This window comes from Hemiscyllium ocellatum, chromosome 22, assembly GCF_020745735.1.
Source record: "Hemiscyllium ocellatum isolate sHemOce1 chromosome 22, sHemOce1.pat.X.cur, whole genome shotgun sequence".
Lineage (NCBI taxonomy): Eukaryota > Metazoa > Chordata > Chondrichthyes > Orectolobiformes > Hemiscylliidae > Hemiscyllium > Hemiscyllium ocellatum.
This window is the reverse complement of record NC_083422.1, coordinates 53,944,235-53,969,884: the sequence shown is the minus strand read 5'-3', so window position 1 is coordinate 53,969,884 and position 25,650 is coordinate 53,944,235. Positions and strand designations below refer to the sequence as shown.

Genomic DNA, 25,650 nt, shown 5'->3' with positions numbered 1-25,650 from the left:
AATTGATCCCATTCCAGAGACTGAGATGAGCTAAGAATGCTGGAGCAGCTTTGAATAGCTGCTTCAATATAATAGACAACAAGTGAAGAATTGTCCAATAACTCCAGGGTCATCTTGCTGTGGCGGTGATATTGCATTATAGCCATATCAGCGATTCCACATGCTTAGAAAGATATTCTGGTTAATTAGTGTGAGAATTAGCCTGCAGCTGGTCATCCCGGGAATTTGAAGAATCCCAGGCAGCCACTTGGAGAACAAGTCAATTTAAAAAGGGCCACAATCTGCTTCTTTTTAAGAGACTCATTTAACTCAACAAACTTAAAAGTTCTGATGAGTTTAACTCTGGCTTAATTTATAGGGAATACTTCAAAAGACTCAAGATGGTGGCAGAGTAGGGTTCCTGAGCCAGAGCTCAGCTGCTCCGTCCATTTACGTTCCACATTTTCCTCTTTTCCTTCCGTCCTCGGTGGCGATGAGTTGAGCCAGCACGGACCCGAGTTGGAGCCCAGCGCGGACTTGTCTGATTTTACTTTTTTTTTGACTTTAACCTCACATTGCTTCTGTGAAGAGTACCTGGCAGGTCCAGCGGTGGCTGCATTGTCGAGACCGGCCCCAGCACAGTCTCACAGCGGTGATGTCGTTGGCAGAGGCAAGATGGTGCCGAAGAATGGAGACGTGGTTCTGTGGCAGTGAGGGGACTTGTGCTGGTGACGGTCTCAGTGTCGCAGTGGAAGAGCCCAGATCCAGGCTAAATACTTAAGAAGGCCTGTCATGCTAAACTTATAACCTTCTTTCTTTTCTACTTTATACCTAAGATTTTGTAGCTTTGTCACCAAGATGGTTCTGCAGATTGGTTAAAAATCCCACAATATCAGTTATAGTCCAACAGGTTTAATTGAAAGCACTTGCTTTCGAAGCACTGCTCCCTCATCAGGTGGTTGTGAAGGATCTGATGAAGGAGTGGCACTCCGAAAGCTAGTCCAATTAAACCTGTTGGACTATAACCTGGTGTTGTGGGATTTTTAACTTTGTACACCCCAGAAAACATCAGCATCTCTAAATCATGACAGGAGATTGGTAACTTTGTTCACTTTTCACTGTACTCCTATATCCCTGTACGCGAGCACACATGATAATAAAATCTAATTTTAAATCTAATTTTCAGGTACCTTACAATATGAAACATATACAACAGCTAAATGCAGCGATTAGATTAGATTAGATTCCCTGCAGTATGGAAACAGGCCCTTCGGCCCAACAAGTCCCAATCGACCCTCCAAAGAGTAACCCACCCAGATGCATTCCCCTATACTATACTTACCCCTGACTAATGCACCTAACACTACGTGCAATTTAGCATGGCCAATTCACCTGATCTGCACATCTTTGGACAGTGGGAGGAAACCAGAGCACCCAGAGGAAACCCACGCAAACACTGGGGGAATGTGCAAACTCCACAGTCACCCGAGGCTGGAATTGAACCCGGGTCTCTGGCACTGTGAGGCAGCTGTGCTAACCACTGAGCCAACATGCCGCCCTTAAATTAATTAGATACAAGATAAAGTCACCACAGTCCCACTGAGGTGGGTAAGAGAGACAGCAGACAAGAGTGAGAGAGATGGCCAGCCGACTGAGAGCAATTTTAACCTGAGGATCGCCATGTCTAAGGTGAGCAAAAAGGTTGAGAAAGTGTAACCTCTATGGTAACCTTTGTTGGTGAAAGAATTAAACCTATACTCAGTGTCACTCTGCATTGCAGACCAGCCAACTGAACTAACAGACCCCTTAATTAGGTACAGGTTAGAGTTAGATACTGTTCTTAGGGCTAATGGGATGGTGGGAAAGTGGAAAATGGATGTTGAGTTGGAAGATCAGCCATATTGAATGGCAGAGCCGACTTGAAGGACTGAATGGCCTAATCCTTCTCAGATTTCCTACGTTTAATGCAGTCCATATCGAGTAAACTAATGGAAACTCTGCTGGTGCAATAAACTGATTAGTTTGTCAACCTAGCTACTGAGCCCAATTTTTAGCATCCCAACTACAAGCGCCAATCCTTCATCAGATCCTACAAGAAAGAAACAACAACAACTTTAGCAGGGTGCAAGTTTCCCCTGGCATTCCAAATGAATCTGAGTAAGTTAGCCGTATTATTTAATACAGACAACATTACTCCACTGGAGTTAACCTGGGTAGCTATTTAAAAAGTAAACTGTGTTCTCGTGGGGGGAGCTGCAAGTCCAAAGCTGTTCTGAAGCAGCATTGACTGGAGGCCAACAATTCTCATCATTTTCTCGCTGCCCTTGAAGAGGTCGAGCAGTGACAGCGAGACTGTTTCTGGTTGGTAAATAGGGGTGAGAGGGGGCGGGTAGACAGCAACCAATCGTTGCTAATGTTTGCAGAAACTGCCCTGGTAACAAAAATTGCCTTTTACTGTAAATGCAGGCAGAACTTTCCTGAAGTCATTAACCTTTAACTGAACTCCATGTTACTGTAATTAGAGTTTGATTGCCCCCAACCCCCACTCCATAAGAGTCAGTAAGCAGTGTACGTGCCTGTTAAGGATGTGAAGGCATCAGAAAGGGTTCAGAAACATTATATTAACAAGAACTGTGCAGAGGCTGGAGAAGTTCATTTGTTTGGTACAGCATTTCTTCTCAAGGAAAAGGAGACTGAGGGGAAATGCAACAGAGGTGTACAAAATCACGAGGGGTCTGGACAGAACTGTGACGGAAGGATCTAGAACCAGAGACGGAGTCAAGGTGATTGTTTAAAAAGAGCCAGAGACAATTCGGAGCAAACTATTTTTTTTACACAGCAAATGCTTGGATCTGAATTGCATCGATTGGGAGCTGGATGGAGGCAGTTTCAAATACGGCTTTCAAAAGGAAAGTGGATAATTACCTGAAGGCAAGAAGAAAATTGTAGAGCCATGGGGAATAGACAAGGCAGTGGGCACTAACTTAGTTTCTCTTTGAAGGAGCAGGATGTACCCAATGGGTTGAATGGCCTTTGTGTTCTACGATTCTATGACATGGTTGCAATAATTCCACCCTTTCAGATCATCTTACACTGCCACTCATCAAGAACAGAAGTAGGCCATTCAGCCCATCGAGTCTACCCTACCATTCAATTATATTGTGGCTGCTCTGATAATCCTCAACTCCACTTTCCTGCCTTATCCCAACAACCTTGATTCCCTTACTGATTAATTAACAGTGTATTAACAATAAATACACATTTTTCATTCTGAAACAATGATTTTTCTCTCAATTCAAGGAAACAATAATACAGCTGGCATGAGTGACTGACTAATTAAAGTTGCCATAGTCATACCAGCATATAAGACTGGTCTCCCAATAGAGAGCAACAGGCTAGTGATGGTTTAACCTGAGGGTCACCATACCTCAGATAAGGGGAGAGAGAGAGAGAGAATCCTTTATAGTAACCTAAGCTGCACATGGTGAATTGAAGCCACATAGCTGGCATCACTATCACAAACCAGCTGCCCAGCCTAAATCTGTATTCTCAATCTATTAATCATACCCAAGACCTCATCCTGTTAATCCATGTAAATACACTCCCTCTGTGAAATCAAATCTTGCAACAACCAAATTTATTGACCTCAATCTCATCCAAGTAAAAGAAGTTACAACTTATTTTTTCTTCCTCAAAAGAGGCTCTGTCTACATCCCTCAAGGATAGTGTTAGAATTACTAAACCTTCCATTTGATGGATGTGCTGCTGAATACATTATTTCTCCAATGTTCTTGGTATCTATTGTCTCTAACACTACAACTACAACCGCTACAACTCTGTCAATGCTATACCGTCATCTCTCCCTTCACAACAATCACATTAAGAAGCCCTCAAGTTTATTCAGAACCTGAATATCCCACCTGTAACCAAGGAAGCTTTGCTAATTGTCATTCATGAGAAAAGAGACACTAAGTTTAAATTCTTAAAGACAACCTGCTCTCATCCACACATTGCATTCCCTTATCAGCTGTAACTGTGACACATCGGCCGTGTTACTGGACAGCAAACCAAAGGCCCTTGGACAAACAATCAGAGGGGAGTTCAAATCCCAGCTCGACAATTTAACTTGTTCAATTAGTCTAGAATTAGGTTAAATTTTTAGGCTCTGCTTGGCTTGGACGATTAGGGGAGTTGTGACTCATTTCCATCCTGCTCTGACAATTTCCCAGAGGCAGGGTCTCTGGAAGCACACTGTAGCCAAGTGACCAAAAGGCCAAGTTCTGGAGGTCAAAAGCTTCTCAGAGTACTGGGGGTCAACATGGCCGCTTGAAGACAGGCAGAGAGACACAGAGAGGCCCAACAGCAGAACAGGGCATGGGAGTGGGGTGTGAGCAAGCAGCATGCTATCCTGTCAAAGATTCACCTCAACTCCCAACAAGGGAAGCCTAGCTGCTAAGGACTCCTTATTATTTAAAACTTCGAGCCAGAGAGCAGAGTAAATGATTGAGGTGCGATAGCATGTATGTTATTGGACTAAGGCCTGGATGATGATCTGGAGACAGGAGTCTGAATCACACCAGAGCTCCTGGGGAACTTAAATTCAATTAAAGTAAATCTGTAATAAAAAACTAGCATCTGTAATAGAGGGAGATTCAATTGAGGCATTCAAGACGATATTGGAGAATTTGAGGACTGCAGATCAGGAGATCAGAGTCGAAGAGTGTGGTGCTGGAAAAGCACAGCCGGTCAGGCAGCATCCGAGGAAGAGAGTCAATGTTTCGGGCATACGCTCTTCATCATGAACATCAATTATGCCTGAAACGTTGATTCTCCTGCTCCTCAGATGCTGCCTGACCGGCTGTGCTTTTCCAGCGCCACACTCTCCAGCACTAGAGAATTATTTGGATAAAAATAACATACAAAGCTTGGAGGAAAACGTAGCAGATTAATACTAGTAATGACACTCATTTGAAGGGCTAGTGCCGGCACAATGACCTCCTTCTGCATTCTGTGATAATCACCAAGACACAACTGTTTAAAAATGCCCGTTAGTAAAGTGAGACCCAGTTACCATATCTACCCTATCTGTAACTCCAGACCCTCAGCAATGTGCTCAATCCCCAGCTATCCTCCAACATGATCAAACAAATTACTGTGGAGCACTACAAAGATCCGTAATGCACATGCAGCAACATTTTAAGATGGCAACTCACCACCATCATTAAGGACGATTAAGGGACAAATCATAAATGCTGGTGTTGCCTGTGACAACTACATCCTGTATACGTTTGGAGATAAGAAACTACCCAACCTGGCCTTAAAGTACTTAACATAGTGGAGCTCAACCTTGCAAACATTATGACGTCTCCATTTCCCAAAGCCAAAATCAAAAACTACCAATAAATTGCCAATACATAGCATTGCAAATTCCTAGCCAAATGGAATTGGATCACACTTGTTTAAGCACATCTCAGCATCTTACACCAAGTTTCAAACTGGATTCCATGGATGTGCCAATTTGAAACCCCCTCAAACTCAGGAGCTCCCTCTCGTTCTTACCGATTGTGTCTTTCATCAGTTTCTCCAGTTTTTCGGTCATGCTCTCTTCTTCAGCTCGATTACTGCTCTCCACTCGCTGCATAATCTGCCGCTTGATTGCGACAATAACTTTGAGTAAGTTATCTTGGGACAAAAGAAACAACAATTTTAATCGACGTCAATTACTTGCATTTTCTATATTGATACTAGCTCAGCTGAAAGAGGCCTCTTAAAATAAACTCCAGTCTTAATATGCAACAATTATTTTGTAGTATAACAACACTTAAGACCTTAAGATGAATGAAAAGAAATAGGCCATTCAGCCCATTATACTGAATGATTAACTAGGTTCAATCATTACTAATCTGATATTCCTCAACTGTACTTTCCTGCAATTTCCCTGTAATCCTCGATTCCCGCACTGATTAAAAAATGTGTCCATCCTGGCTTTGAATATAATTAACAACCCAGTCTTGACTGCCCCCTGTGACAGAGAATTCCACAGATTAGCTACCCTCAGAGAGAAGAAATTCCTCACCTCTGCCTAAAATGTGCAAGGCCTCATTCTGAGATTATATTCTCTGGTCTGAGACTCTCCCATAAGGGGAACAACCTTTCCAAATCTACCCTAAGTTCCCTATGAACTTTGTATGTTTTAATAAGGTTACTGGTCATCCTTCTAAATTCCAATGGGTAATGCCCAAACTATGTGACCACTCCCTGTAAGACAGTCACTCCATACCTCATCAGCTGAGTGAACCTTCTCTCTACTGGCTCCAATGTCAGGGAAAAAATGAGGTCTGTAGATGCTGGAGATCACAGTTGAAAATGTGTTGCTGGTTAAAGCACAGCAGGTCAGGCAGCATTCAAGGAATAGGAAATTCGACGTTTCGGGCATATTCCTTGAATGCTGCCTGACCTGCTGTGCTTTAACCAGCAACACATTTTCAACTGTCTCCAATGTCAGTCTGGCTTTACTTAATTTTAGTTTCATTGTTATCTACACAAACATGGCTACCATTTTGTGAACAGTAGGCTCCAAAGGACCATGGGAGTTTTTGAGTGGGGGAGAAAGGTGTTTAGGGAGGGGCAAGTCTATTCTTTGGGTTAATATACACGGAGCCAAGAAAAATCTCATTTCATTTTGAGATACTGTCTGTAAGGCCTTTGACATTCACCTAAAGTCAGGTCATTAACTTAGCTGAAACACTGCACCTCTGACAATGCAGCTCCCTGTTGGTACTGCATTGCAGTGTTAACCTAACTTGTGTACTCAGATCCTGAGAGAGAAGCTTCAATGCTCCCCTTTTGACTCTGTAGCAAGATGCTAATCACCTGATACAAGCTGATACCTGGTTATTAAGAGATATCAGATATTTCCCATTACTTTGTTTGTGTATTAGTAACACCTCTTTTTTCTTTTAAAAATACATAAGTATCTGGGCAGACGATTATTGATGAAACCATCTAAAGGACACAGGAGAACCTAGGAAGGCAGGCAGAATGGGCAGCTAGGTGGAAGCTGCAGTTTAATCAAGAAAAATATTTGCTAATGCACTGTGAAAGTAAGATCAGGCAAATAATAGGTCAAGACTTTGAGAATACAGGCCAAATGGTCTTGGGTGTGCTGGTACACACACACACACACACACACACACACACACAGTGATATTATAACCAGATACAAATATAAAAGCAAGACAAACTGAATCTTCAGATTTGTACTGAGGGACAGGATAATTTGTACAACCACACTGTCGTACCATCATTAGTTCTGGGTGTGGGTTTGGGGGCAGGGGGGAGGTTTATAAATTCATTAGTATTTCAGCAAGGTTTATGGATCATTGAAAAATTAAGGCTCACTTTCTTCTTAGGATAAAAAGGTGAAAGGGATTGAAATCATGAGAACTACTTTCATGAGTCAATCAGATGGTAGTGAGAGAGCACAAATATAAGATAATGGTAATTAAGGTGAAATTGGATACACATTCAGAATGGTTACAATTAGGAATTCTTGACTAAAAACAAATGCAACCTTTCAAAATGGAGGATCGATCTACTGTCTGGAACATTTTGCAATTTCATTCCAAAAGGTAGATTCTTTAACTTTCTTCTCTGTTTACCGCTGTTGTGCAAAAGGATAATGTCACAGGAAAACCGCTAACGATTTGATGGGAAGGTATTCTTTAATTTATCCGTTCAGGTGAATCAGGTGGGACTTGAACTGGGAACTCCTGACTTAAAAGGAGAGGACATTACCACTGCACCACAAGAGCCCTCAATTTGATTAAAAGGTTTGTTAGATAAGGAGGGAAAAATCATATACATTATCACATTCTTAAAATGCCTTCAAGCTGACTTATAACTAGTTAATTGTGTCTGGAATGTTATTGGGAAAACGATGGAATGAGAAAAGGTTCCACAAACAACAAATTAATTTTGGAAACTGAAATTTAATTACTGCAAATGTCTGCACAGTGTGAAGCTCTCCCTCAGTTTGAGCTCAGATACAGGCGGCAGTGCAGCAGGTCAGGAATGGGAGGGGAGGGGAGGAGACTCAGTATTGTTGCCTGGAGACTTCACTTTGCCAAGACTGAGCTGCCTGATTCCCTGCAAAGACTTGCAGGGATTTGCTCCGAGAACCAGGCCAAGAATTCAGGGTGGGTTCACAGCTGAGGGAATGTATCCCTTGGAGGAAATGATGTGGGAGATAGGGGAAAGGGGGAGGACTGGGAATGGTGCAGGGACCAAGTTCCTCAAGTCAATCCTCATTCCCCTCAATCCAGCACTAGTCTGTAATATGGAGATGGGGACACTCACCGTGCTCGGTGTTGAGACCCCATAACTTGATTTTGTTGGCCTCATGTTGGGCTTTCTTCTTTAGTCTGCAGGCCCTGTGCACACAAAGAGAAAAGAATGTGTAAGATGTGGTGAAATGGCACCCTTCAGATCCTGGCCTCTACTGCACTACATGACCGTTCGTTCATAAATGTGGAATCACACACAACTCAAAAAAAAAAGAACCTGTGAGGTTGTGAGTTTTTAAAAAGAATGTTGCACAAATAAGATAATGGGAATTAAAGGTGAAGTGGCATATACATTCAGAATGGTTACAATTAGAAAATCTTGACTAAAAACAGATGCAACATTTCAAAAATGGAGGGTCGATCTATTGTCTAGTAGTTTCTGAAATTTAATAAGGTTTTAATAAGGTCAAGACACAAAGTAATGTCGCCATAGTCTCAGAGGACAGGGCTGCTCCCTCATTAAAGAGAGATAACTGGTGCGGATTTAACCTGAAAGTAAAATAAAAGCTCATTCTCTTGTCACTCTGAAACGTGATTAGCATTTCCCATGACTATAATATACCGCCAAGGAAAAGGAGTAGGCCAATCAGCCCTTCCAGCCAACTCTGTCATTCAATAAGATCATGGCTGACCTGAATTTGACCCCAGCTCTACATTCCTGCCTGTCCTCCGCAATATTCAGGCTGTTTCAATAATAAGATCTATTGTTTCTCTCAGAGTAGAAGCTGTTTCAAAAGCAGCGAATGTTCTGAATGCTGAGTTAACTCCAGGTTCTTCTGGATGGAATTGAATACAAAACACTCGAGATCATGAATAAAAACTGCAGGTGGAAACACTCACTGGGTCAGGCAGCATCTGTGGGGAAAACATGGTACACTGCTGTTTGCCTGGTAAAGTTTGCAGGGACGCTGTTGTATAAGGATCTGAAAGGGTTAATGCTGAGGCGTACCTTTTGCACTGCCCACCATATAGGAGGAGAAAAGATTAGGATCTTGAAGGACTGAAAATAAAGTTACCAGTTTCCCAAAGGATCACAGGGCTGCTCTCTCATTAGGAAAGAGATGATTGGTGGGAGTCTAACCAGAAAGGTTGTGAAGGAGAGTCCTCAATGGTAACCTCAGCTGGTGATGGGAGTTTAACCTACTCGATTGTGCCACTCGGCATCACAAACCAGCCATCCAGCCAACTGAACTAACCGACCTGCGGTAGAGATGCAAGTCTGTGTGATAATATACACAGACTTGTGTTCTTGAATTTCTAATATAGAACACTCAAGCACACAATAATATAGGAGGTCAGGTTATATTAAAGGAAAGACTATTTGATAGATGCACTGTAACTACATACCGCGTTCAAGGTGCTGTGTAAGTAAGGCCAACAGCTTTAGACCCCCAGCAGGGAAGCCACGTTTGCAGGGAGGTTTCAGGATATGATCACTGACACAATTAATAGAGAATAGCTCAGATCTGGTCAGAGGAACAGATTCCGGGATTGTTCTCACTGCCTGGTTACAACAGTCTCGAGAGCACCATTCCCAAGGCTTTGTGAATGGTCGTGGGCATGGGGTGGGGGTCAGGGGTTATTGCCTGCCTCCTCTCCGCATTGGTCTCCACCTTCCCTACTTGCTGTGCTAGAGTCACGTTTACAGCACTGATGAGTGGGGGTAGCGAGTGCTTCTCTTGCCTTGGCTACAGCAAGCATGGAGGAAGTGAGGTCTGCAGATGCTGGAAAGTCAAGAGTCAAAAAGTATGGAGCTGGAAAAGCACAGCAGGTCAGGCAGCAGCTGAGGAGCAGAAGACTTGACATTTTGGGCTAAAGCCCTTCAGGCTGCTCTACTAGTTGCCATCCAGCTCATCCAAGTGGAAAAAAGTCAATCAAATCAAATCGGAACTCCCATTAGGATGCGGGGAAGGTAGAGTCTAACATAACCCCTGGCAATCGGGTGGTCCTTGGAATGATGAGCTGATTCTGATTTGAATTTTTTACTGCATGTTTCACACACACCAGATGCTTTAATCAGGACTAGGATACATATAGTCCTGAAAGGTGTTGGACACCTGCAGGACTATATGTATAAAAGTAAAATGCTGCAGATGCTGGAAATCTGAAACAAAGATGGAAATATGCTGGAGAAACTCAGCGAGGACTGGCAGCATCTATGGATTCGGAAATGGTCCTCTTCAGAACTTCAGTTGACATGTTCAGGTTTTCTGCTTGTTACCGGCAACATTCTACTGTGAACTTAGCAGGACAAGGGCATGGCAATTCCTCGGATGTCTTTCAGTTTTTCCCCTTTCACTTGCTGAAGCTAGAAACTGTATGGAGTGAATTCCCATTCATCATTCCCTAGGATCGCATCACCCTGGAAATCTAACCTATTCCCTTTCAAAGGGAAGGTGTTTGATTCAACAAGAGACACTGGATCAAATTATAGCCTCCAAAACTTCCCCAGGGTAATGAAGAACACAGGTAATCAATGCAATCTGAAATGCACTCACAACCAAAGATAATATGGCAATACTCGAAATTTAAAAAACTGAGGATGCTGGAAATCCGAAACAAATTGCTGAGGAATCTCAGCAGGTCTGGTAGCACCTGTGGAGAGAAAGCAAAGTTAATGTATTGGGTCCAGCAACCCTTCTTCAGTTAACTCTGCTTTCTCTCCACAGATGCTGTCAGACCTGCTGAAATTCTCCAGCAATTTCAGTTTTCAAAATTGCACTTGGAGAGATGCCAGGGAGTCAGGTCTTGGGCAGATGGTGTCAAAACCCTTGATGTACTCCCACTGAGTACAACAGTGGAACATCAAATCAATCTCTGTCTGATAGATTGACAATACTCTGCATTAAAGACAGGCTGTGTCTGAATTTTTGTAGCTGCAATTTATAAAGATTATTCTCGCTCTTCCTTAAGTGTTTGTTGACTTAAAGAAAGAAAGAAAGGAAGAAAGACCTGCATTTATTTTGCACTTTTGATGATGGTGGACATGTCAAACTACTTAACAAGGAGACAGGGAAGACTGCAGATGCTGATAAAGCGTGGCGCTGTAAAAGGTAGCATTATTGTCAGGCAGCATCTGAGGAGCAAGAGTCGAGGTTTTGGGCAGGACCCTTCATCAAGATGGTGCCTAACCTGCTGTGCCTTTTCCAGGGCCACACTTGATCAAAACTGCTTTCCTGATGAAGGGCTTTTGCCCGATTCTCCTGCTCCTCGGAAGCTGCCTGTCAATAATGGTTCCAGCACCACACTCCCGACTCTGATCTCCAGCATCTGCAGTCCTCACTTTAGCCAAAACTGCTTTACAGCCAAGGGAGTATTTTATAAATGTAGTCACTGTTATAATTCACCCAGAGTGAATTACCATGAACAGTAACGTGAAATTGACCAGATCTATCAGGTTCTATGATGCTATTTGAAAGCTGTGTTCCTGGAGAGAGCTGAATCAAAGTCCTGGAATTCCTTCAGCATTGTGGGTGTCCTTACACTCTAGGGTCCGCAGTAGTTCACAAACGCAGTTCAGCAACTCAAGGTCAGCCATACGACTGGACCATAAACACTGGTCTAGTCAGTAACACCTACATCCCAGCAATGAATGGCAAAAATAAAAATCCCTCCACTTCATGTCCATCTACAAAAACAAAATCGTTGCCTCTGAAAACGAGAAAATAAGATCACTGAATACTTTTAAGGTGAAGGTGAACAAGTATCATAGATTCAAATTAAAAACAACAAACTGCAGAGGCTGGAAACCTGAAACAAAAAACAAACAGGTGGAGAAACTCAGCAGGTCTGGCAGCATTTGTACTGCAAAAGAGTTAACATCTTGAATCTAGTGACAAAGTTGCTGGACTGCAAACAAGAACTCTGACAGGATTGCAGAGTTCCGGCAGCACTTTCTGTGCAAGATTCTGAAGTGATCGTGGAGGGGGGAATGGACAGGAACGTGGATTCTGAAACCAACAGCCAACAGAACATCTTATCAGTGGTGTAGCAGAGGGCTGAATGGCCTACTTCCGTTCCTAAATGTATATGTCGTTACTAGGAAAAGAAAAATATTGTAGTTATTTTTATTTCTATAGCACCTTTCACAACCTCACACTGCTGGAAAGTTGTTTTAAACCATGAATTGAGGGGTTTGGACTGTAATTGATGGCAGGAACTGTGATTAGATCCCAAAAGAGAGTATTTTGTTGTCTTCCCATTCCTGATGGATATGTCAAAACAGCTCCAATTGGAAGCACAAGATGAGTTGTCACAGTTTAAAGAATCACAAGTCACTTTAAGAGACATAAAGTGTACGCTTGCAACAAAGAAATGACTCTAATCTACTTGATGCAGCTCAGCTAAGTTGCTTGCTGATTTTATTTACCTAGAAGCCAGTTTATTTTTCTCCTTTCTGGACCGTGGTCTGGCGTTCACTGGCAGCTCGTTCACTGGTGTCAGGTCATCAATTACCTTGTTGAGCTTCTTCAGTTCATCTCCGATGTGCAGTAACTTTCTTGGGTTAGGCGTCAAGTCATCCACATCTGTGCGCCGGGATTTTTTTGCTATTCTGCGTCCTGGATCAGAGGATACAAACAATTACATAAGAGAACTGAACTCTTAACAATCATCCTCTAGCATCATCTACCAAGAAAATGACCCTTCCTCTAGCGACCTTTCCATCTGTATTGGCCACAACGCAAATTAGGTTTGCTGAGGGAGAAAGGGAATGGGTGACCAAAAGGCAGAGGAAGAGCAGGAAGGCAGTGCAGGTGTCCCCTGCGGTCATCTCCCTCCGAACACAAGTATACCATTTTTGATATTGTTGGGGGAGATGGCTCACCAGGGGAAGGCAGCAGTAGCCAGGTTCATGGCACCGTGGCTGGCTCTGCTGTACAGAAGGGCAGGAAAAAGAGTGGAAGGGCTATAGTTATAGGGGATTCAATTGTAAGGGGCATAGCTAGGCGTTTCTGTGATTGTAAACGAGACTCCTGAATGGTATGTTGCCTCCCAGGTGCAGAGGTGAGGAACATCTCAGATCGACTGCAGAAAATTCTCAAGGGGGAGGGTGAACAGCCAGTTGTCATGGTGCATGTAGGGACCAATGATACAGGTAAAAAATGGGATGTCAGCATATAAGAAGAATTTAGGGAGTTAGGAAACAAGTTAAAAAGTAGGACCTGAGAAGTAGTAATCTCAGGATTGTTACCAGTCCACGTGCTAGTCAGAGTAGGAATGATAGAATAAGCAGGATGGATGCGTGGCTTGAGAGATGTTGCAGGAGGGAGGGGTTCAGATTTTTTTGGACATTGGGACTAGTTCTGGGGGAGGTGGGACTATTATAAATTGGATGGTCTCCACCTGGGCCTGACTGGAACCAATGTCCTTGAGGGGAGGTTTTGATAATGCTGTTGAGGAAAGTTTAAACTAATGTGGCAGGAGAATAGGAACCGAATGAGGTTAGAGGACAGCAAGGAGGTAGTACCTAAAGCTTGTATGGAAATAAATAATGAGGTCAGCATGAGTAAGGGGAAGAGTGGGCAGGAAGCAGAGGATGAACGCAGAGGGACTGGTGAACTGAGGTGCATTTGTTTTAATGCAAGTAGTAGGTAAGGCGGATGAACGTAGTACCTGGGAGTATTATTGCTTTTACTGGGACTTGATTGAGGGAAGGGCATGATGGGCAACTAAATATCCGAAGATATCGATGCTTCAGGCAGGAGAGAGGAGGTGGTAAAAGGGGTGGAGAGTTGCATTACTGGTCAGAGGCCTATCCCAGCTTTGCTGAAGGAGGACGCTATAGAAGATTAGATTAGATTCCCTACAGTGTGGAAACAGGCCCTTCAGCTCAACTAGTCCACACCGACCCTCCGAAGAGTAACCCACCGAGACCCATTTTCCTTTGACTAATGCACCTAAAACTACAGGCAATTTAGCAAGGCCAATCCACCTAACCTGCACATTTTTGGACTGTGGGAGGAAATTGGAGCACCCAGAGGAAACCCACACAGACACTGGGAGAATGTGCAAACTCCACACAGTCAGTCGTCCAAAGCTGGAATTGAACTGGGACCCTGGTGCTGTGAGGCAGCAGTACTAACCACTGAACTACCGTGCCACCCTTAAATTAATTAGATACAAGGTAAAGAAAGGGAGGTAAAAGGGGTGGAGGAGTTGCATTACTGGTCATAGAGGATATCCCAGCTGTGCTGAAGGAGGGCACTATGGAAGACTCGAGCAGAGAGGCAAGATGGGCAGAGCTCAGAAACAGAAAGGTTGCGGTAACAACGTTGGGGCTGTACTACAGACCTCCCAACAGCGAGTGTGAGATAGAGGTACAAATGTGTAAATAGATCATGGAAAGATGGAGAAGCAGCAGGGTGGTGGTGATAGGAGATTTTAATTTTCCCAACATTGACTAGGATTCAGATCGTGTTAGAGCAGAATGGATGGAGCAGAATTTGTAAGGAGAATGGAAATATGAAAATATTTCAACTCGGGAAGAGGCCTGGTGTAGGGAAATGAGTCCGTCCAGGTGGCTGAAGTTTCAGTAGGGGATTACTTTGGGGATAGTGATCACAGTTCCATAAATTTTAGAATATTCATGGATAAAAATGAGAGTGGTCCTAAAGGAAGAGTGCTAAACTGGGGGGAAGGCCAACCATACCAACATTCGGCAGGAGCTGGAGAATGTAGAATGGGAGCAGCTGTTTGAAGGTAAATCCACATTTGATATGTGGGAGGCTTTTAAAGAGAGGTTGTTTAGAGTTCAGGAGAGATATATTCCTGTGAAAATGAGGGATTGAAATGGAAAGGTTAGGGAACCATAGATGACTAGCTAAGAGGAAAAAGGAAGTGTACATAAGGTCTAGGTGACTGAAGACAGACAAAGCTTTGGAAGAAAATTGGGAATGTAGGACCAATCTGAAATGAGGAATTAAGAGGCTAAAAGAGGTCATGAGATATCGTTAGCCAACAGGATTAAGGAAAACCTCCTTATTCATATATAAGGAGCGAGAGAGTAACTAGTAAAAGGGTTGGCTCACTCAAGGACAAAGGAGGAAAGGTATGCGTGGAGTCAGAGAAAATGGGTGAGATTCTTAATGAGTACTTTGCATCGGTATCCACTGAAGAGAGGGACATGGCGGACGTTGAGGTTAGGGATAGATGTTTGATTACTGTAGGTCAAGTCAGCATAAGGAGGGAGGAAGTGTGTATTCTAAAAAGCATTATGGTGGACAAGTCCCCAGGTCCGGATGGGCTCTATCCCGGGTTACTGGGGGAAGTGAGAGAGGAAATAGCTGGAGCTTTAACAGATACCTTTGCAGCATCCTTGAAAACGGGGGAGATCCTAGAGGTCTGAAGATTTGTTAATGTTGTCCCCTTGTTTAAGAAGGGTAGCAGGGATAATCCTGGTAATTACAGACCTGTGAGCCTGACGTCAGTGGTAGAGAAGCTACTGGAGAAGTTACTAAAGGATAGGATATGTATGCATTTGGAGGAAAATGGGCTTATCGGTGATAGGCAGCACGGTTTTATGCAGGGAAGATCATGCTTGCAAACCTAACAGAATTATTTGAAGACGTGACAAAGTTGATTAATGAGGGAAGGGGTATAGATGTCATACATACGGACTTTAGTAAGGCATTTGATAAGGTTCCCCATGGTAGGCTGATGAAGAAGGTGAGGTCGCATGGGGTTCAGGGTGATCTAGCTAGATGGATAGAGAAGTGGCTGGGCAACAGGAGACAGAGAGTAGTAGTGGAAGGGAGCTTCTCAAAGTGGAGATCTGTGACCAGTGGTGTCCCACAGGGATCTGTGCCGGAACCGTTGTTGTTTGTGATATACCATAAATGATTTGGAGGGAGATGTAGATTGCCTCATTAGTATGTTTGCAGATGACACTAAGATTGGTGGAGTAGCAGATAGTGAAGGGGACTGTCAGAATGCAGCAGAATATAGGTAGGTTGGAAAGTTGGGCAGAGAAATGGCAGATGGAGTTCAATCTAGACAAATGTGAGGTGATGCATTTTGGAAGATGCATTTCCACAGTGAACTATACTGTAAATAGAAAAATCCTGGGGAAAATTGATATACAGAAAGGTCTGGGTGTTCAGGTCCACTTTTCACCGAAGGTGGCAACGCAGGTCAGTAGAGTGGTCAAGAAGGCATATAGCATGCTTTCCGTCATCAGATGGGGTATTGAGTACAAGAGTTGGCAGGTCATGTTATAGTTATATAAGATTTTGGTTCGGCCACATGTGGAATACTGTGTACAGTTCTGGTCACCACATTACCAAAAGGATGTGGATGCTTTGGAGAGAGTGCAGGGAAGGTCCATTAGGATGTTGCTTGGTACAGAGGGTGTGAGCTATGAGGAGAGGTTGAGTAGATCAGGTTTATTTTCACTTAGAAGGAGGAGATTGAGGGGGGAACCTGATGGAGGCCTACAAAATCATGAGAGGTGTAGACAGGTTGGATAGCAAGAAACTTTTTCTCAGAGTGGAGGACTCAATTACTAGGGTTTATGAGTTGAGGTCAAAGCGAGAGGGGAAAAGTTTAGGGGAGATACACGGGCAAAGTTCTTTATGCAGAGGGTGGTGGGTACCTGGAATGCTTTGCCAGTGGAGGTGGTAGGAGTAGGAATGATAGACAGATACATGAATGGGCAGGGAGCAAAGGGATACAGATCCTTAAAAAAAAAGACGTCAGATTTAGATAGAGGATTTGCATTGGCAAAGGCTTGGAGGGCCAAAGGGCCTGTTCCTGTGCTGTCAGGTCTGTGTTCTCTGTTCTGTCCTGTAGGGATTCTAGGATTCAGTCTTGCCCTTTGCTTTTTGAAAATGATCAGAGGTCAGAAAGGTGCCTGGTTCCAACCCTGGTCCGTGTTGAGTGATCGATCTCACTCCCATAGGCTGGCTGCGTTTGGAGTCACTGCAGTCAAGGAAGTGAAAATGCAAAGGGCTGGATTCCCCAAACGAGTTTGGCAGCTCTCGCTGTCAACACAGAAGTGTGTTCATGAGAGTAGACTCCAGAATGCAAATTAAAAAGATAATTTGTTGCCCAGATTACAAGACTTCATCACATTCTGCACCAACACCTCCAGTTGTTCGCTTGGCAATGGGATGGTCATACCAACCTGTACAGCTGCAGAGAATTCTCCTTACACTTTCCTGAAGCCACTGACTTCTTCAACATCACACTAAACCCTGATATTCAATGAGCTGGCCACCTGGCCTCATACATGACCGTGAACTGGTGGACCAATGATGAAGGACACAGTTGGGTGAAGTGATGCCTAACTTGATGCCTACCCTCTAATGTCGGCAGCAAGAGCTGCCAAATAGGTTTGGGAAACCAATCCATTTACATTTTCTACTCCCTCGGCCTCAATGATTCTAAAACAAACTAGCGTATGGGAGTGAAATTGATCACTCAACATGGACCAGGGCTAGAACCAGGTACCTTTCTGATCATTTTTAGAAATCCAAAGGCAAGACTGAATTATGGAATCCTAGATCTTCTACAGAGCAGATAGAAACCACCTGGCCCATCAAGTCTGCACTGACCCTCCTGAGAGCACCCTATCCCTCACCCTATCACATTAACCTCGCATTTTCCATGACTAACCCACCTAGCCATGAATCCTTACTCAATATGGACACTTTAGCACAGCCAAACCACCTAGCCTGCACGTCTTTGGACAGTGCGAGGAAACTGGAAACTGAAGCCAGATTAAGGAATAATATTAAAACACGACTTCTTTTACTGAGAAAGTGGTAAAGCTTAAACGTAAAGCAAAAAAAAAATTGCTTCGGAAATTCCTCTCTCTCAAAAGATTTCCATCTCCTATTGTCATTCATTATGTTCACTCTGATGTTTCTCAATCTTTTGGTTCAACTCCCTCACCATAATAACTACAGATCATACAAAATCATAAGATGTAGGAACAGAAGTAGGCCCTTCAGCCCATCGGATCTGCTCCGCCATTCGGTGAGATCATGGCTGGTCTGATCATCCCCATTCCACTTTCCTGACTTCCTCCACAACTTTAGATTATGACCAGTTAAGCCTTCTTTCTGCCATTCAGTAAGATGATGGCTTAACTTCGACTCACAACTCCACTTTGCCAATCATTCAATGGCGTTGAAGTCTTTACCAACAACAACGTGCATTTATATAGCAACCACGAAAGTCCAAGACACGCCATAGACACACATCAGGCGAGACATACAAGGTAGCTAATGGGATGAAGGCTTCCACTGGCATCCACTCATTTTTGCTCTCACCTTGCCCGACGCCATTCTCCTTCTGATAGACATTACTCGGTAACGTGGAGCAGTCCCACTCCGAAGGCTGCAGGGTCCGTTCTTGTTTGCTGGGCGTGGTGTGGCTGTCACTGTACTCCCAAAAATATCGCCGCTTCAGCCGCCTGCCGCCCACCTCCGATGTGACGTCAGCCGACGTCTCGTGCTCATTTCCTGAAACATTTTAAAAAAAAAGTTGCATGTGGCGTTTAAAACACCTCCCCAGGCTCTGCGCCTTTCACATCCAATACTGCCGACAACAAAACCAAACACAAAAGGGGCGTCGGGAAGCTGGAACCTGGCCCAAGGGTGACCAGCAAGTCCATCGTGCAGCAATCATTGCCTTAATGAGAGGTGAGAAGGACATGCTGATTAACCGCAGGCACACAGTGAAAAAAGCAAATCTATCAAAGAAGAATTGATTAAAAGTTGCCACAATTCTTCATGATTGCACTGCTCCCTTTCCCATCACCTCGCTGCATCTCCTCAACCCTCTGAGAATTGCATTCTTTTAAGTCCACACTCTCACAGCACGGTAGCTCAGTGTTTGGCACTGTTCCATCATAGCGCCAGAGATTAGATTCCAGTCTCGGGCGACTGTCTGTGTGGAGTTTACACATTCTCCCTGTGTCTGCGTGGGTTTCCTCTCAAAGATGTGCAGGTCAGGTGAATTGGACATGGGAAATTGTCCATAGTGCTAGGTACATTAGTCATGGGTAAAATGTAGGGGAATGGGTCTTGGTGGGCTGTTCTTCAGAAGGTCGGTGTGGACTTGTTGGGCCAAATGTGTTTGCGATGATTTCATTCAGTGCCGAGTAACTGACAGATGCAGCTACACCATTCAGTCAATTATCGAGCTAACTGCTTAAGACTTGATGGCACTTTCTTACTGTGGAGCTCAGCTTGGCCAAACGTGAGCGATTAGTTCTCGGGAAAGGTCAGTGAAAAGGTCAGAGAGTTCAAGGGACAAATTATTTTAAACATCAATGCTCAGGCCATCAAGCGAGAGAGGCATCTTTGCAAGCTAGTCCTTCTTCGTATTTTCATAAACACATTACCAACTTACTGATCACAAGGTGGCTATCAATACCGCTCCACTCCAAGTTCATCCCTCATCATTTCATCAGCTTCACCTCCCACACAAACCTTTGTTTGTCTATTTTTACAGATGCCAGTCTGGCAGAGAAACAGAACAATGAAGCAATCCTGTTAATATATTTATAACCTTCGATAATCTTTAATGGATTCCAGATCAGTGACCTTACCTGAGAATCTCTTTACCAGTTCACTGTCAGTGTGAGAGAGGCAGATGGATAAGAGGGAATGATTTTACTGACCCCCATGAACCTCCTTAAGGAGAATGAAGGGGCAGAGTTGAGTATGGTGGTCATTACAAAGGGGAAAGTACTTGATAAGCTAAAAGGTCTAAAAATTGATAAATCTCCTGCCCTGGATGGGCTACATCCTAAAGTTCTGAGGGAGGTGACTGAGGAAATAGCAGAGGCGTTGGTTGCAATCTTTCAAAAATCACTGGAGCCAGGGAAAATCCCAGATGATTGGAAAATCACTGTTGTAACCCCCTTGTTCAAGAAAGGATCAAGACAAAAGACTTGGAAGTGCAGGGTCAAATTAGAACAAGTCAGCATGGATTTAGTAAGGGGAGGTCGTGCCTGACAAACCTGTTAGAATTCTTTGAAAAGGTAACAGGTAGGTTAGACCAGGCAAACACAGTGGATGTTATCTACCTAGACTTCCAAAAGGCCTTTGATAAGGTGCATCACCGGAGGCTGCTGAGCAAGGTGAGGGCCCATGGTGTTCAAGGTGAGCTACTGGCATGGATTGAGGATTGGCTGTCGGACAGAAGACAGAGAATTGGGATAAAAGGTTCTTTTTTGGAATGGCAGCTGGTGACAAGTGGTGTCCTGCAGGGTTCAGTGTTGGGGCTGCAGCTGTTCACTTTATATATTAATGATCTGGACGAAGAGACTGGGGCATTCTGGTGAAGTTCACTGATAATATGAAGTTAGGTGGACAGGCAGGTAGTACAGAGGTTCTGGATTTGTGGTGCTGGAAAAACACAGTAGTTCAGGCAACATCCGAGGAGCAGTAAAATCGACACGAAGGGCTTTTGCCCGAAATGTCGATTTCGCTGCTCCTCGGATGCTATGCTTTTCCAGCACCACTAATCCAGAATCTGGTTTCCAGCATCAGCAATCCTTGTTTTTACCTAGGTAGTACTGAGGAGGTGGGGAGGCTGCAGAAAGATTGAGACAGTTCAGGTGAATGGTCCAAGAAATAGCTGATGAAATTGGAATGCGAGCAAATGTGAAGTCTCGCACTTTGGAAAAAAGAACACAGGCATGGACTATTTTCTAAACGGTGAGAAAATTCATAAAGCCAAAGTACAAAGGGCTCTCGGAGTGCTAGTACAGGATTGTCTAAAGGTTGACTTGCAGGTTGAGTCCGTGGCTAAGAAAGCAAATGTAATGTTGTCATTTATTTCAAGAGGGTTAGAATGTAAAAGCAGCGATGTGCTACTGAGACTTTATAAAGCTCTGGTTAGGCCCCATTTAGAATACTGTATCCAGCTTTGGGCCCCACACCTCAGGAAGGACATACTGGCATTGGAATGTGTCCAGCGGAGATTCACAGGGATGATCCCTGGAATGGTAGGCCTAACATACGATGAATAGCTGAGGATCCTGGGATTGTATTCATTAGAGTTTAGAAGGTTGAGTGGAGATATAATAGAAACTTACAAAATAATGCATGGCTTAGAAAGGGTGGACGCTGGGAAAATGTTTCCATCAGAAGGGGATACTAGGACCCGTAGGCACAGCCTTAGAATTAGAGGGGGTCAATTTAGAATGGAAATGAGGAGACATTTCTTCAGCCAGAGAATGGTGAGCCTATGGAATTCATTGCCACAGAGTGCAGTGGAGGCTGGGACATTAAACGTCTTCAAAGCAGAGATTGATAAATTCTTAATCTCACAAGGAATTAAGGATTACGGGGAGAGTGCAGGAAGTGGAGTTGGAAAGCCCATCAGCCATGATTGAATGGCTGCGTGGACTCGATGGGCCGAATGGCCTTACTTCCACTCCTATTTCTTATGGTCTTATGGGGCCCACCTCTACCTCCTCAATTTCTGCCAATTGCACAACTGACCCCTTGACAATTGAGGACATGGTTGTCGTAAATGCAAAATTCATCACTTTTATATTAAGTACTGCTCCTGTAACCACAGCACACACTGAATTACAGTGTTGCCTTTACATTTTTAATAGAGGCTTTTCAAGATAAAAGGAACTGCTAAATTGGCTGATCCATCAAAACATCAGATGGCCTCACTTTATGCTATACTCCTCTAGAAAATACCATCAGTGCAATGCTGTCACTCCCATTCCCCATTGTGTCATCATAAACCAATATTCAAGAAGCCACTGTTTTCAGAAATTTATTAGACGCTAGTCTTCATATCTTTTAGATGAAGACATGGAGCCTGAAAAACTCAATCTCAATCCCAAGAGAATAAAGATGGGGTTTGAACTGCGGTAGAGCCCCATTGGCAACATTCTTTCAGTCTACTCTATACCCAACGTTTCTGTAGGAGAGGAAATGGAGGTGCATTAATACACTGAACTGAAAGGTGAGAGGGATCACCTCTTTGGAAAGTGTTAGGTACGGGTGGATATGGTATCTGACTCATATACCATGGATGTGAATAGTGTACACAGGTGTCTAGGCATCTGGTCATTGGAGTTTCGCTGTTCTACATATGTGCCACATGTGGACGGACAGACAGACAGACAGACACGTGCACATAGTACTCAGCCATCCTAAACACCCTTATGCACTGCCCCCTCCCTCATTTCCCCTCTCATACCCGCAAAAGTATGTCACCTTATTGTGTACAAACCTCTCAAATACACTGGACAATGTAGCATTGCTGTAACTGTCCCAGTTAACTGGAGTCAATAAGCGCAAAAACTGAGTCCTTCCAAAAAGTCTAGGGTGGTATGGTGCCTCAGTGGTTAGCACTGCTGTCTCATAGCACCAGGGTCCTGGGTTCGATCCCACCCTGGGGCAATTGTCTGGTTGGAGTTTGTGCATTCTCCCTGTGTCTGTGTGGGTTTCCTCCCACAGTCCAAAGTTCAGGTGGATTGGTCACACTAAATTGTCCAGGGATGTGCAGCTTAGTGGATTAGTAATGGGAAATGGGGCGGGTCTGGGTGGGATGCTCTTTGGAAGGTTGGTGCGGACTCGGTAGGCCAAATGGCCTGTTTCCATTCTGTAGGGATGACTCTAACCTCAAACTGGAGATCAGTCAAATCTCCACAGCATGTAACATATTGTACCAAGATTCATTTCCTCTAACACCTTTACTGAAGTCTATTGGAAGCTGCACATTTCAGCCAGTGTAGAAATTCACATTGACTGCTGGAGCTTATTAAAAAGAGATGAAACAGGGATCTGTATTTATCCTGGAAATGCAAAGATCATCTGCATTGTTTAGGATTTGGAAGACTGGATTAATTCAGCAGTAGATTTGGGGAACGGAAGTTTTTAAACTGGTTGAACTAGATGATCTGGTTATCATCAACTTCCAAGTAAGTTCAGTGATTTAGAATTGCTTCATCATAGATGAGAGTTGGTTTGGAAATGTTATCAGCTTCCCTCATGGTAAGGTCTCAGGAACAGGCAGCTTAATTATAACAGTATAGAAGGTCACTTGCTTCCGCCTGAGAAAGTAGAACCATTTTGATTATCAGAACTCTTCATTTCTCCCAATATTTCTCCTGAACCCTCAGGTTAATATTTTGGTGAGATTCCACAAAGCCAAGCTTTCTGATGTCTCACCATAGCTGGTGCCTCTCCAACATTAAACTCAAGGGGCAATTTATAATAAATGGGTAAAGTGAAACTTGGCTGGCAGTTTAGCCATCTCTAATAAACAGCTCAGACCTGCTGTATCTAATGCCCCTACAATCCAACTCTCCAGGACAAATTCAATTCCCCAACCCCTCGCTTAACTGAGGGTGACTGCCCCTTCATAGCTTCCCAAATTGCTGCCTGCTCAATTAGCCCCACCAACAATTCCACTGTGATCTCATCTCCCAAACTACACACGAAATACACAACAGGATATCAACGGGAGCGGAAAAAGGTTTGAGCGCGGTCAAAGGAAAGATGCAAATTGGTTAACAAAAACTGAAAAAATATTATAACTTGTTTATGGGATGTGGGTATTGCTTGCTGTACCAGTCTTTATTGCCAATCCCTAATTGCCTTGGAGAAGAAGTGGTAGGGGAACTGTCTTCATGAATCACTGCAACCCTTGGGATGTTGTGACACCCAGAGAGCTTCAGGAATTTGACACAGTGATTCTGAAGGAACTGATGTAGGTTTTGCCTCCAGTCAGGGATCATTACCTGATAAACAATTAGATAAGCATTGCTGTAACATTAATAAAACTAGGCATGGATAAAATGGGATTGGAAAATTCAACAGATATTGTTTACAGTTGACTATTATATAAAAAATACTGCAATCACATGAATGGTGCCTTGGCAGAAAATAGGTCAGAGCAACATGCTTTCAAAGAGCATGTCTTGCTTCAAGTGGTCCCAAGTAAGATGGAGTCTGAGACCTATATACTCTCAGGTCACATGCTATCATGCAGTAATGAAATCATGAGCAAGTCTCTTAAAGGCATACTGAGACACTGAATATAGAGACAGAAAACAAGAACCACAATATATTTCTAAGTCAGGATGGTGAGTGGTTTGGAAAGCAATATGCAGGGGGCCGTATTCCCGTTTATCTGTTGCCCTTGTCCTTTTAGGTCACGAGTCTTTAGAAGTCCCTTCCTCAAGAGGCTGTGAACATTCCAAAGGCAGATTGGGGATAAGTTATGGGGGTGATGGAGCTCAGGTTAGGTGAGGAACGTGGAGTCATCAGATCAGCCAAGATGTATTGAATGGCAAAACAAACTGCCTTCATCTTGTTTCTAAATCATATGTTCATACATTTGAAACACGTTGGAATTTGGGGAGGGGGAGGGGGTGCAATTTTTTAAAAAAAGGTCATGGGATAGGTGTTGCTGGCAAAGTCAGCATTTGTTGTTCATCCCTAATTGCTTTGAACTGAACAACCATCCAGGTCATTACTGTGGATCTGGAGTCATGTCTACACCAGACCAGGGAAGGTTAGTAGATTTCCTTTCCTAAAAGGACATTTAGGAAACATCGGGGTGGCATGGTGGCTCAGTGGTTAGCACTGCTTCCTCACAGCGCCAGGGACCTGGGTTCGATTCCAGCCTCGGGTGACTGTCTGTGTGGAGTTTGCACATTCTCCCCGTGTCTGCGTGGGTTTCCTCCGGGTGCTCCGGTTTCCTCCCACAGTCCAAAGATGTGCAGGTCAGGTGAATTGGCCATGCTAAATTGCCCCATAGAAATCAGGGATGTGTAGGTCAGGGGTAAATGTAATTGGGTAGGGGAATGGGTGGATCTTCAGAGGGTCAGTGTGGACTTGTTGGGCCAAAGGGCCTATTTCCACACTGTAGGAATTCTATAAAATTCTATTAAATGAACCAGATGGGTTTCCACGACAACTGACGATCATTTCATGGAGACCATAACTGAGACAAGCTTCATGTTTTAGATGGTTGGGTTTGAACCCATGATCCCAAGGCGTTAGTATTAAATGCAGAAAGTGTTGGAGACACTCAGCACGTCTGGCAGCATCTGCTTGAATCTGATAGGACTCTTCTTTAGAACTGAAGAGAAGTGAAAGGTGATGGCTTTTACACTTGGGAAAAATGGGGAAGGAGAACAAGTGGAACATGGGGTGGAGGTGCCCACAGCAGAAGGCCAAGTGGCTGCTAATGTTGGTACAGGAGAGAACCAGATGAAGAGTAGATATAAATTGATGGTGTCAAGAGTGTGTGGTGCTGGAAAAGCACAGCAGATCAGGCAGCATCCGAGGAGCAGGAGGATTGACGTTTCAGGCAAAGGCCCTTCATCAGAAATTGCTGA

General features: G+C 43.8%; 1 protein-coding gene across 5 annotated transcripts in view; it reads right to left on the bottom strand.

The window, feature by feature from the left end:
• The window catches only part of LOC132826362 (CREB3 regulatory factor-like), a 167,682-nt gene that overhangs the window by 21,573 nt on the left and 120,459 nt on the right, over window positions 1-25,650 (bottom strand). For all 5 annotated transcript variants that reach the window (XM_060842235.1, XM_060842234.1, XM_060842233.1 and 2 more), the window contains 4 exons: window positions 18,596-18,787; window positions 12,694-12,883; window positions 8,338-8,411; window positions 5,539-5,661 (listed from right to left, as the gene is read on the bottom strand). In XM_060842235.1, the coding sequence (XP_060698218.1) occupies window positions 5,539-5,661; window positions 8,338-8,411; window positions 12,694-12,883; window positions 18,596-18,787 (579 nt within the window). The remainder of the gene's footprint in view (window positions 1-5,538; window positions 5,662-8,337; window positions 8,412-12,693; window positions 12,884-18,595; window positions 18,788-25,650) is intronic.